Source organism: Haematobia irritans, chromosome 5, assembly GCF_050003625.1.
Source record: "Haematobia irritans isolate KBUSLIRL chromosome 5, ASM5000362v1, whole genome shotgun sequence".
Classification (NCBI taxonomy): Eukaryota; Metazoa; Arthropoda; class Insecta; order Diptera; family Muscidae; genus Haematobia; species Haematobia irritans.
Genome location: NC_134401.1, coordinates 43,317,071 through 43,330,826, shown reverse-complemented (window position 1 = coordinate 43,330,826; position 13,756 = coordinate 43,317,071). Strand labels below are relative to the sequence as shown.

At 33.7% G+C, this 13,756-nt stretch overlaps 2 protein-coding genes across 2 annotated transcripts; one reads left to right on the top strand and one right to left on the bottom strand.

Moving 5' to 3' along the window:
* The first annotated feature begins 7,791 nt into the window (after window positions 1–7,791).
* hng1 (hinge1) lies at window positions 7,792–8,817 on the top strand. The gene is made up of 2 exons (XM_075311677.1): window positions 7,792–8,396; window positions 8,461–8,817. The coding sequence occupies exons 1-2, from the start codon at window positions 7,877–7,879 to the stop codon at window positions 8,748–8,750; spliced, it is 810 nt and encodes a 269-aa protein (XP_075167792.1). The 5' UTR covers window positions 7,792–7,876; the 3' UTR covers window positions 8,751–8,817.
* A 330-nt stretch (window positions 8,818–9,147) lies between these two features.
* On the bottom strand, window positions 9,148–9,966 carry LSm1 (U6 snRNA-associated Sm-like protein LSm1). The gene is made up of 3 exons (XM_075311678.1): window positions 9,814–9,966; window positions 9,572–9,756; window positions 9,148–9,456 (listed from the first exon to the last, which is right to left on the bottom strand). The coding sequence occupies exons 1-3, from the start codon at window positions 9,866–9,868 to the stop codon at window positions 9,283–9,285; spliced, it is 414 nt and encodes a 137-aa protein (XP_075167793.1). The 5' UTR covers window positions 9,869–9,966; the 3' UTR covers window positions 9,148–9,282.
* Between the last annotated feature and the right edge of the window lie 3,790 nt (window positions 9,967–13,756).

The following is a 13,756-nucleotide window of genomic DNA, read 5'->3' as shown; positions in this document are numbered from 1 at the left end:
GAGAGCAGATAACGGGGTTGCAAAATGGCGACATACAGTGTTGTAGTGTTGTATGAGGCAGCACAATGTATGGAGGTAACTAAATCACGCCGATTGGCGTGGGACGTTATTAAGCGTATAGATAAACAAACTCTGTATAAACTAGAAAATCTTTAAATTCAACTTGCTTTCAATTTGAAATTGAATTTGTTCACAAATCATTTGGTTCACTAATTTTGGATAAAGGCGGGTATTAAGTTCGAGTTTAAGCTAGTACAAATATCACGTTTTCGCACGAAAAACTGTTATACTCCATATAAAAAACGTTAGTGCGGAATAAATGCGAAATCTTTGCTTTGAGTATTTTAAAGCACATATTTATTCAACCCTGGATTTCTCGTACGAAAAATAGTCGGGCATATTACTTCGCATAAATAAGGTAACATCCCTGGGTTTGAGACCCTATATACGGAGATAGATGAAAACGTTCGTTTTTCGCAGAAACGAACTTAGTACTAAACATTAGCCGCTGAAATCTACATTTTTTCACGATTACTTTTCTTTATTAATCCACCTTAAAGGTGAGTATTAAGTTCAAGTTTAGCCGCTAAAATCTCTAAAGTGACAACTAAATCAGTAAGAAAAATCCATGAAATTATACAAATTTGTTGCAAATTTTATTATAACTTGATGGGGAAAAGTCCAAAGCAAATGCTCACAAAGTTTGTATTCCTTAAAAAGGATTATTAAAGAAAAGTAATCGTGAAAAAATGACGTTTTTAGCGGCTAAACTCGAACTTAATACCCACCTTAAAGGGGGGTATTAAGGTCGAGTTAAGCCGCTAAAATCGTCATTTTTTCACGATTACTTTTCTTTAATAATTCATTTTAAGGAATCCAATCTTTGTGAAAATTTGCTTTGGGATATTCCCCATCAAGTTATAATGAAATCTGCAACAAATATGTATAATTTTATGGCCTTTTTTTTTACTGATTTAGTTTTCACTTTAAGGCCGGTACTCTGTTCGGTTTTCGCGTTGAAACTCCATACAAAATTAAAAAATGCGAAAAACTAGCGAAATTTTTCCATTTGTGGTACTTTGTTTTTTTCGAGTTGAAAAACTGACGTTTATAGCATGGCGCCATTTGCAATGTGAATTAAGAAATAATTTATTTAGTAAAACTATTTTTGTGGGTTTATAACACAAACACGGATTATATTTTTGTTCCGAAACTATGCAAAGGATCATAGGAGCAGCAGATCAATCGCCCAATGAAAATAAAATGTTAATTTTGTAATAACAAACAGCAACCACCAACTTAATTCAATATCGCTCCCTGTAAAATAGCGCTCCTAGTTACCTAAATAAACACCGCTTTCTATGTGCGAAATAATGGTTTCTATAAAAATTTTTCTCAAGAATGAACATAGTACCGGCCTTTAGTGAAAAAATTACGATTTTAGCGGCTAAAGGTGGGTACTATGTTCGGTTTTCGAGTTGAAAATCACTTTATTTTCGCGATTACTTTTCCTGAAATAATCAAAATTATAAATTAAAACCAAAATATTCCTGTAAAGTCTTGCCGAAATCTAGGGGAACAAGAAACTGCGCATCAATTGAATTAATTTATCTGCTTCATATTGAACTGTTTTATTAAAGTAACCGCGAAAATTTCAACTCGAAAAGCGAACGTAGTACTTACCTTAAGGTAGGTACTATGTTCGGTTTCCGAAGCGAAATCCCATACAAAACCAAAAATGCGAAAAACTACCGAAATATTTTTTCATTTGTGGTACTTTGTTTTTTTTCGAGTTGAAAAACTGACATAAAGTGCATAGTCCCTAATTAGGTCGGCTTTAAATCCTTCCATATGTTGAGATTAGTTAGTTTCAAAACATGGCGCCATTTGTAATGTGAATTAAGAAATAATTGATTTATTCAAATGATTTGTGTTAAATTAGAATACAAAAGTGGTTCGCGTTGTTATTTAAAAATGCAATTAGATTGACGAAATAAAAATAACGGAGTGCTATATGTATATAACATATATAACAGCATCTGGTTCTGTAGCCGTTTCTGCCACAGTAGCATCTGCCCTCACATCCCTGACACCCACAATTGCAGCCACTACATCAGCTACAGTGAACAACTCCAACATAGCAACCTCAACACCTGCCACGACCACAGTGGCTGTGACCGCAAATATTGTATTGCAACAACCAAATACAACGGCCGCCCAAGTAGTGAGTGGTCCCATTGGGGTGGCAGCAAATACTACTCCAACATTAGCCACTATTACTAATTCTTCAAATGCAATATCGACTGTTGCTGCCGTTAGTAATACAAATGCAATACTAATGCAATGGTGGTTTCACAATCATCCACAATAGTATCACCAGCAGCTGGATCGAATGTTGTTGTTCCCACCACTACAATGGCTTTAGCAGGAGCTACCGTGGGACTTAAGTCTGGTCCAGATATTACAATGACATTGAACCGTATAAATACGGCAGAGAATGAAGTTGATGTGGAGGAATGTTTACCAGGTGATGTTGTTAAATTGGATTTTGCTGGCGAAGAAGTGGCTGGGTGAAATTTTACCCCTAAGGAATGTCTTCTAGGAGTTTCCAATCGGCGACCGGTGCCCGTTGGAAACTCCGCCTATTACAACAGTACCATCATCGCTTCAGCCATCAGCAACAATAGCATTCCATCAGCGTCATATTGTAGAGATACAACCAGGCCACCATTTATCATCATCCCCTGCTAATTTAGAATTGACTAATGTTATGCTACATAATGTTTGCACAGAACACGAAGAAGTAGAAGAAGCTAATTGTCATAATACTGCAGATGTAATCGATGAAGATTTCTTTTTTAAAATATGCTTAAAAACGATTTCGTCTTATCTCTGTAAACCCAGTGCTTCTACATTCAACACCCATTTTTTACAAAGAAATGAATTGTATTTTTTTTTATTATTTTACCGCTCCTCGTAATTGCTCCCTTTTCTATTTGTTAAGCGAGCTCGTTTTGTGTGTGTAAGAGGCGTAAATGAATGAGAACTGAACAAAAGAAATGTTAATGCAATTTTAATTTTTAATGGAAACAACATGAAAGCTAAATATGAGAAATGATAATTAAAAATTTTTAAATATAACAATATTAATGAAAGAAAGCTGATAATCCAGAAAAGAAAACATTGTGTTCTAGGGTCTTTAATTAGTGTATAAATGTACAAATTAATAATAAATCATAATAAAATTATAATCGAACTTGTTTTATTTTTATATACCGGGGTATAAGTAATTGGGTGGTCTTATACGTTTTATACTTTTTAATATAAAATTAGTAAATTTTTCTGAACAAAGTTATATCCAAAATAAATGTTTATAGCAAATAATTAAATAATTTTTATTTAAATAGCAAAATAATTTTCTTGTATTCATCATTTGTCCAAAATGATTGCGATAGGCTGGAATGAAACGATTTAATTTCGTTGTGGCTTTTAAATTTCAGTTAGCGGCATTCTTGCATTTTATCAATTCAAAACACTGGTTGAATTTCATAACGTGACTGAAATAGTTATTGGAACTTATACATTGGGAGAGTATAACATCCTTCAGTAAACCAGCCAATTGCTTCTCAATGTATTAATTCTGGTATAGAACACTAACATCCCTTTGTGACGAAATATAAGTCGGGAACAGTGACTTTGGCTTAGGGACTACCCTTGAACTTGAGTTATGGGCTTAAGTTGGTTGTTCCCCCCGATGTAACAACATTGGCAAATGAAATGGCGTTATTATCCTTTGTGGGAACCGTGGTGGTGACCACTGGATTTGAAATTGCTAGTGAGGCGGCACCAGCATGGTATTGCAATGCGATTGTGTAGATATTGTGGAGACCAACGAATTAAGTTTGTTGATGAATGAGTCCATTGCTGCGCATGATGTAAAAGTTAGCATAACACCGGAATTATATGTTTTTTTGATGTGCGTTACAAATTGACGGTATCCATTTGGAAAAGCTGAAGAAGACAATGTACCACATGTTGTAAAAGCTGTTGCAGAATGTGGTAAGACACCAGGAGTAGAGCGGCTGGAGCTTTATTCTTAACAATTATTAGTGTCCAGTGCTGTATGAGATTTTTTTGCAAAACAATCCAAAAACTGGTAGAAAAACACTTTTCAAAACAATTATCATGAATGCGTGTATGTAAACAATCAGCTGCTGCGTATGTATAAGTAAAAATAGTATGACATTTGGCGATGTTGTCAATTAAATTGCGGAGAAATAAACGCGGAATAGCTCCAAAATAGCTGTTTTCTTCGTTCGAAATGTATTGTCAACACTCTCATTTTTCAACGCGAAAGAATGGTTAAGTGAAGTTTTTTTCGTGCCAACAAACATAGTACCCACCTTTAAAGGTAAGTACTATGTTCTCTTTTCGCGTTGAAATTTTCGCGGTTACTTTACTAAAACAGTTCAATATAAAGCAGATAGATTAACTCAATTGATGTGCAATTTCTTGTTCCTCTAGATTTCGGCAAGACTTTACAGGAATATGTCTGCTTTCATTTATAATTTTGATTATTTCAGGAAAAGTAATCGCGAAAATAAAATGATTTTCAACTCGAAAACAGAACATAGTACACACCTTAAACTCGAACTTAATACCTTAAGCCGAGTATTATGTTCAGTTTTCAAGCTGAAAACCAGCTTGTTTCCACGGTTACTTTTTTAAATTAATTAAATTATAAATATAAAATGGCTGACAATCAATTCCTTAGATGTTTCCATTCATTATTTCACAAGGCTTTATAAAAATATAATCGTCTTCATACAGATTTTTGTGCTTTTAATTTTGTGTGTTTGGTGAAAAATACGAACATAGTACTAGCAGAATAGCGCGGAATAAATCTTTGTTTTGAGCATTTTCAGACACATATTTATACAACCCTGGATTTTTCACACGAAAAACTAGGCAGGCATATTATTTCGCATAAATAACATTCCTGGGTTTGAGACCCTATTTACGGAGATATATGAAGATATTCGTTTTTCGCAGAAACGAACTTTGTACTACGCATAAGGTGGGTATTAAGTTCGAGTTTAAGCTGAGTACTATGTTCAGTTTTCAAGCTGAAAACCAGCTTGTTTTAACGGTTACTTTTTTAAATTAATTAAATTATAAATATAAAATGGCTAACAATCAATTCCTTAGATGTTTTCCATCCATTATTTGGCAAGACTCGATCAAAATATAATCTTCTTCATAAATATATTTGTACTTTTAATTTAGTGTTTTGGTGAAAAAACCGAACATAGTACTCACCTTTATAAGCATTTCAAAACAAGTCATTTTCTCCATCCCCAAGTTCAAAATACAAGTACAATATGCTCTGACTAAACAAACTCTTTTTAAAATATACGTCAAATTATTGAAATAAATTTTATAGAAAAAAACGAATACACAAAATTTACAGTCAATGCAAGACCAGAAATGAACTTTTCCAGTGAGTGAGGACGAATATGCAACAACAACCTTAGGGCTGTTTTCTTTTAGCACTGGATGCAACATTTGTATGAGCTATCCAGAACACCGTTGCACTGGTGTCCTTTCCAGAACATCTCATCAGTGCAAGACGCGCCGATGTTGCCAGATTGTATTTTTATAAAGTGACGCTTCTTCGATTCACAATAGTACTTTCCCTGCCAACATTTTTTGAATTTGGGGGCGCTTCTGAGAATCCCCAGTACGTTGAAAACAATCATATACGATATCAAAAACTCGTCGGAAAAGCGCCGTCACTATTGAGAAGTTGTACCACGCCAAGTTACTACAAAAAGGTTTCGCATGAGTGCAATTATTAGGTGCCTTTATAGATCAATTTAGTACGACGCCAATAAGAGACCCTCCAAACAATCAGAAAAAGCACATTTTAAGATAGTGGTAAAAGAATCATTGTGGTCGAGTAAAACACGTTTGTTTAGATATTTACAGCCTGTTTCTGTATGTCGAACGAGCTCTATCGATCGACTGAAATGCAAAGAAACAGCTGATTTTTGGTTATAAATTCAGCTGTTTGTCTCCATTTCAGTCGATCGATAGAGCTCGTTCGACATACAGAAACAGGCTGTTAATAATTTGATTAATTATTTACAAATTCTTAAAAATATAACATTTATACCACTATCACATCACATTTAACATAATTTTTTGCATTAATGATGAGGTAGAGTTACAAGTAGCGAGTTACATGTTGCAGCGTCTATCAGCCAGTATTTTTATTCGATGGAGGCAGCGTGTCTGTAAAATATTTGAAAAACAATCACTTTATTCCATTTGGAAAATCAAAAATTGTTCACCAATATACCTTTCACAATTTTAAGCGTAAAATCTATGTTTTCAGAACTTTATTTTCGTTTTTATTTAAATAAAATATAACAAGCTGGTTGCGCTTGGCGTTTCACAAAAAATAAAATGGCTTTTGTAAAAGTAGTGATGGCAAAATACATGTATGAAGTACATTTTGTACTTTATGATATGCTGCCCCCCATCACAGTAGGATGGTTGTAGTGACATTTACGAGTCTGTGGTAGCGATGAAGATGAAATGGAACTTTGAAATGCTGGCAGGGTTATTGTGACTAATTTATCGAAAACCAAGAAATTCAAAGTGGAACAGTGTCATAAATAATCGCAGCAGTAAATATTTATTACTAATTTGAGCATTTCATACATTAACAATGCAAGCTTTCTAAAAGAAAACAACCCTCTTATTGGATTTAGCCAGTAATGTAATATGGCGTTCTCACCAAGCAAGTTTTGGGTTTTAAAATATTGTTACGTTTTTATATTTAGGCGTTTTTAATTACCCGACAATTAAAACACAGTTCTTTTAAATAACGACAATCTACAATTTATTTACTATGACGTCACACATTACAATTCGTTCACACTGAAGTTATTCGTTTGACGCTTTAATTAAGACTGACTCGTTAGCAGCATGCGAGCGCTTTTATATATGACGGTGAGGCAATACGAGAACATTCTGGTAGCACTACAATATTCTGGCAACGCCAGAACATTCTTAGACAATGCTAGAAGGATCTACGACCATTAAGTTGTTTACCTGGTGGCTGCCAAACACATACACACTCACATAGATATATGCTCGCACTACTACAACAACAACAATAATGACAATAGACAATGAGATGAAATGAAATGAGAATGCAGAATAACAAAGCAAAGGGGTTGCTATTCTATGAGAGAGTAAGAACTAACATTTCGGTAAGCAAACAAAAGAACATAAAAGAAATTCAGGAAAATACTAGAAAATGAATAGATGATTCCAACAAGTGATAGCGAAATTTTATCGTTACAATTTGAAATTTTAAATTAACGGAAACTAATTTAAATAAACTTATATCTATAATTATCAAATTCGTAACAATATTTTCCCTTTATAAGCATTTCAAAACGAGTCGTTTTCCCCATAAATTTCATAGAAAAAACGAATAAACAAAGACTTTGAAGAACATAGGGGTGTGAAAACAACTAAAAAAATATCTTCCCTTTGCGATCGGGGTATTTATTTGAACAAACTGTGTGTATATTTCAATTCAGAGTAAATGGGAATTTTGAGTTTCCATGGCAACTGTCAAATTAAAACATCTCAACTCGTTGTGAACGGTGAATTGTTTTGAAAAACGAATATGAAAACGGGTCAGTGGGAACATAGCATAACTGCAACAACTTAATAAAACGTCTTTGTCAACACTGTTAATTAATCGTGTGGCAACACTGTTTCCTTTTATCAATGACGTAGATTTCACGTAAACGTAAATAAAGTTGTTTTTCCATTAGCTCTATTTAAACTGTCGATAATGGCTATCAACCATAGACCCTTGGATGAATTAGACGCTCAGCTAATAGAACTGATAAAGTCCTCACCTTGCATATATGATCCACAGAATATTGATTTTCGATTTGTTCAAAAGAAAGATTTACAATGGGTAAAAGTTAGCCAGGCGCTAGATATGTCTGATGCGGATGCACGCAAAAGATGGACTATTTTAAGAGATCGTTACTCCCGCGAACTGAAACTTATGAGTTTGCATCCTCGAAGTCAGGATCTTGGAAGAAGTGAATTTTTCCATAAAATGGATTTTTTGCGAAGATTTGTTAAAAGACGTCGATCTCGAAGCAAGCGGAATGATATAAATTCTCCATTTTCCTTTGAATCAATAGAAATGCATCCCCAAATGCATGAAATCCATGAAATAGAAGAGAGTCAAGATTCTATGTACCATAGAAATTATGGGTTTGTAGGCGAACACAACCAAAAACCTGAGGAAACTCTTGCAAATCGTCAGGAAACGCATGCCTATAGAGAATATGAAGCAGGTATTAAGAGAATATGGAAATATATATTAGAAATGCACAAATTTTAATAATAATTTCGATTTAGATTCGATTGAAGGAGACTTTTCAGAAAATCTAGACAATTCTTATACTTCGTCATCCATTAACATCAAGACAGAAGAAAATGCTGCTATATCCCAATCTACGACTGATCACAATGAAATGAAATCCGTACCATCTATACATAATACCAGCACGGATAGTGAAGACTTATTTTCCAAGGTAATAGCATCGTATTTGAAGAATCTATCGCGGCGCTATAAAATTAAGGCAAAGGTTGAAATGATGCAAGTATTGGAAAAGTACATTGAAATAGAGGAGAATGAGAAGGCATAGTACGACTGTTCAAATGTAGAATCTATAGTTAAGTTCTAATATATCAATTATAATTGTTTAAAAAGAACGATTTTTCGTTATATACTATGGGGTTGAAAATGCATCAGAATATATAGATGATAGTTAAAGACCAACGAAATCAAGTTGCAGAAAATCAATTTTGAAGACCAAAAATGCGAGTGAACACCTTGCTAAGTTGTAAAGTATAATAATAAGGGACGCGAAATTGAAACAACACATCAGTCCCAGTATTTTTCAATGTTTTCAACTAAATAACCGCCCAAAATTAATTCGGTGGTCGGCAAACACCTGTTCTATTAATCGAATAGTTCTATGCAAGTCATAGAGGTCATAGAAATCGTGCTATTTTGTATCATAGGTAAAAAAAAATTATACATCTTTTATAATTCTTTCTTTTATAGTTGGCTCTACTTCTTTCGCTCCCAACAAGAACATGTAAAATGTTTCAAACGTCCATTCAGTATAATGTTGAATCACCTTTTTTTATATAAAAACCTTCCCAAGATAAGTCTTAACAAAAATCTTCATTAATTATGTCGGTATTAACAGCTAAACCACGCTCTTTTAAAGCTTTGGATATAAGACGATGTTTCTCTTGTCGTTGTTCCTGTTCGCGACGCTGGGCATCAAGAATATCGTCCACTGAGATTTCTTTAAGAGGTAATTTAGATTCCTTTTCACGGTCCTAAAATGGAAAGCATTATACAAAAAAAAATTAACCAGAGTTTTATTTTCCCCCTTTTATTTAAATTATTTATCCAACATCCCAGAATCCCTTAAATATCCCTCTGTCTACTTACGATTTCTCCTAGTAGCACAACATTCTCTCCACGTATAATAAAAACTCCTCGCGGTATATCACCGTATTCATTCCCAACATGAATACGTTCTATGGTGCGATGTAAAACTAAATTCGCAAATTGGTCAACCGAACGGAGGTATCCAATTAATGTTCTCCCATCACGTAGCAATACCATTAATTTTTCTAAACAAAAAATGAAGAAGAATAAGGATGAATTAAATCTTTTAACTATATACTTACTGTCTACTTCTTCTAATAGATGTGCAGTGCCAGCCAAAGGATTTAAATCATCCATATTTTAATAGATTTTATTTGGGAGGAATGCGAAAGTCGAATATAAATAAACACAGAGAGAATAAAAACACAAGAGGACAACAATTTCTCTTCTACAAAAACAACAAATGTCAACCGTATAGATGTCGCACACATAGACCTTATAATACATAGATGATCCACTATTCTCTTTAAAAAAATGTGTCAGTTCCAAAAATTAATTTTCTGACATTTCGTTTTGATTTTTTCGTAAAGAGTCAGTCCCAAACACGAAGCATTTTCTTCTGTGTTGTTCGTAAAGAGCAATGCTGCTCAAAATTAAAATTCGTATTTTCGCGATTTTGGTCAGAATTTTTGTTCAAATATGAACTTTTAATATATTAATTTATTTATAAATCCTCTGGTGCATCATAAACGGTCTAATTTTGTGCAAAATTGGCAAACTACAAAAAGGAAAACGAAAGAGATTGTAAGCGTGCTCTTATTTTTCTCGTTTATTCTTAATCTTCGGAACTGTCAAACATAGTTTGACACCCATGGCTCATCAATGTATTATAAGGTCTATGGTCGCACAATGCCTGCAGCTTTGGTATTACCGACGTTGCGGTCGAAGCGCTGTTTTGATAAATTGTTTATAAAGGCATCGGCAGTTATAATTTCAAATTGTCTGCCAAAAAATTTAATGGAATGAAAACATTTATAAAAAAGAACATTTGTTACTACAAAGTAGGTTTTAGATCCTATTTTCTTTACGTTTCGTAAGTTCGGCAGAGAACTGAACTGGGTGACGCCGACGCAAACTGTATGATATTTGAGAGAAGCGACGACAAAAACTGCATGATATTTAGGGCTGTCACCCGAGATAAATCCCGTCTCGAAATTAATCCCGAATCCCGGGATTTTTCGGGATCCCGAAAAAATTCCAATTTGTTAAATTTGTGGCTTTTTAGCATTATTTATTATTAAATTTGAGTCTTCATTCAGTGCAAATGGCCCTTAGATTTCATAGAACAATGAGTTCATGTGAAATGGAATTCGTGCAACATAAAATAAAAAGTAATGAAAAAAGGACAATATGCCAAGATCGCGTTTATCTGATAAAAATGTTAATTAGGATACCAATTTGAAATTGCTATTTAATTTACTCCTATGTTCTTTTTTTTTTGTTAAAAAATTTAGCTAAATTAAATTGGTTTAATGTATGTACAACAATTTTTGGCGATGCATTTAAAGAATCCCGAAAAATCTCAGGATTATTTATTTTGAAATCCCGGGATTTATAAAAATCGATCCCGAATGACAGCCCTAATAATATTGGAGAAATTTTCCTCATGGCTGCCACCTACTGCTTCACAGTTTCGTTCTCTTGTGTTTTTATTCTCTCTGTCCATGCCAGAGAATAAAAACACAAGAGAACGAAAAGCGCTCTTCTACAAAAACAACAAATGTCAACCTATAGATGTCGCACAATTCCTGTCTCTTTGGTATTATCGACGTTGCGGTCGAAACGCTCTTTTGATAAATTTTTTATAAACGCATCGACAGTTATAATTTCAAATTGTCTGCCACTAACGTTTGGGCCATTCTGCAAGTAATCATTGTGAATTGTTGTTTAAGCTGTGTTTCGTTTGGCAACCCTGCCACGAAAAGGGGTAGAATGAAAGAATAGCACAAAAACAGCTTGCAAAATTGGACATTATTAGCTAATTTAAACGAAATACACACAGCCGGAAGAGAAAAAATGGGCGATATATTCAAAATATATAAAATTCTCTTTAATTTGAGACGGAACTGCCTTACCGCCCGACGAAATTCTTAGAACGGCTTAGAACCTTTGGATTTTTAAAATATTGCGGAAAACTCTTTTGTATTAGAAAAGGGATCCATTAAAGGAATCTATTAAAATTAACTTACATCATTAAAGACACTATTTTGCACGAATGAAATTTTCTGCTGATAACGTCAATGCATTTCAGAAAATAAACAACCAAAAATTTTTCGTTGTTTACTTAACGATGTATTGATTGTTATCTGCAAAGAAAACAACACAGCTGATTTTAAACGATTGGAAACGTAGTTTAAAACGACTACCGAATAGCTTGGTTGTTATTTTTCTTGTTATCCCTTCTTATCGATGCGATTCATCGTTAAAATTCTATACAAACACGAACATGTCGACTTTTTCAAATTTTACAAAGTAGATTTTTGATTTTTTATAATTTTGTCAAATTTTCGATTTTTCCGCTAAAAGTTGATAAGTGAATATTGGCCAACATCATAAATCGATTTAAAATGATTTTCAAAAATTTGTTCTACAAGAATTGAGTCACAAGATGTCCTTGCCATCGTAGATTGATACTACATCTTTGGAAAATTATTTGTAAAAATATTACTTTATTCCATTTTGCATTTCGACAATTCTCACTAATAAAAAAAATCAAAATTTCATTTCATTTTATAGAACATATTTGTAATTCAACAAATTAATCTACTCCCCTGCCAGCATTACAAAGTTCCATTTCATCCTCATCGCTACCACAGACTCGTAAATGTCACCACAACCATCGCGAACTGTGATGGGGGAAGCATATCAAAAAGTAGAAAATGTACATGAAAGTATTTTGCCATCACTACTATTAGAAGAGCCATTTTATTTTTTGTGAAACGCCAAGCGCAACCAGTTTGTAATATTTTATTTAAATAAAAACGAAAATAAAGTTCTGAAAACATAGATATTACGCTTAAAATTGTGAAAGGTATATGGTGAACAATTTTCGACTTTCCAAATAGAATAAAGTGATCGTTTTTCAAATATTTTTCCAGGCACGCTGTCTCCATCGAAAATAAACAAACTGGCTGATAGACGCTGCAATATGTAACTTGCTACTTAAAACTCAACATCATTCTTTTATTAATGCAAAAAATTATGTTAAATGTGATGAGATAAACCGAAAAATTTTATATTTATAAGAAATTATAAATGCTTAATCAAATCAATAAACATCAACACAATCGTGTTTTACTTGACCACAATGATTCTTCTACAATTATCTTAAAATGCACTTTTTCTGATAGTTTGCAGGGGTTCTTATTGGCGTCCTTCGAAATTGATCTAAATAGGCACCTAATAATTGCACTGATAAGAAACTTTTTCGTAGTAACTTGGCGTGGTACAACTTCTCAATAGTGACGGCGCTTTACCGACGAATTTTGGTGTCGTATATGATTATTTTCGACGTAGTGGGGATTCTCAGAAGCGCCCCCAAATTCAAAAAATGTTGGCAGGGTTCATTCCCTGGTTCTTTATGTAAAATTTTCAATAATACATCTAAATAAAACCGTTGCACGAATAGTACATAATTCGAATAATACAAGTTGTACAACAAAATAATACAAAATAAAGAAATTTGCATTGGATGGCATTCGCGTCCATTCTGCTAATTTTAGCAAAGAGTGTAATGCGTCTTAGAGTTTTTAAGTTTTTCCGGACGGAATGTCTGTTTTTGTATAGAATCTTAAAGTGTGTCCAATCGATACGACAATTCGTTGATGACTAATGCGCTTTACAGACTATCAGTTATTCCGGACGACAGTGCTCGTGTCGAACATATCCCATATATTGTGTACATTATAAGTTAAGTTCGAAGGCATAATCGATACACATTTACCGATTATTTAGTCATCGCCGACAAGTCGTATCGATCCGACACACTGTAATGCGCTTTACAGACAATCAGTTATTCCGGACGACAGTGCTCGCGTCGAACATATCCCATATATTGTGCACATTATAAGTTAAGTCCGAAGGCATAATCGATACTGCTGCATGTTTATGGGATCGATAACACATTTACCGATTATTTAGTCATCGCCGACAAGTCGTATCGATCCGACACACTATAAGATTCTT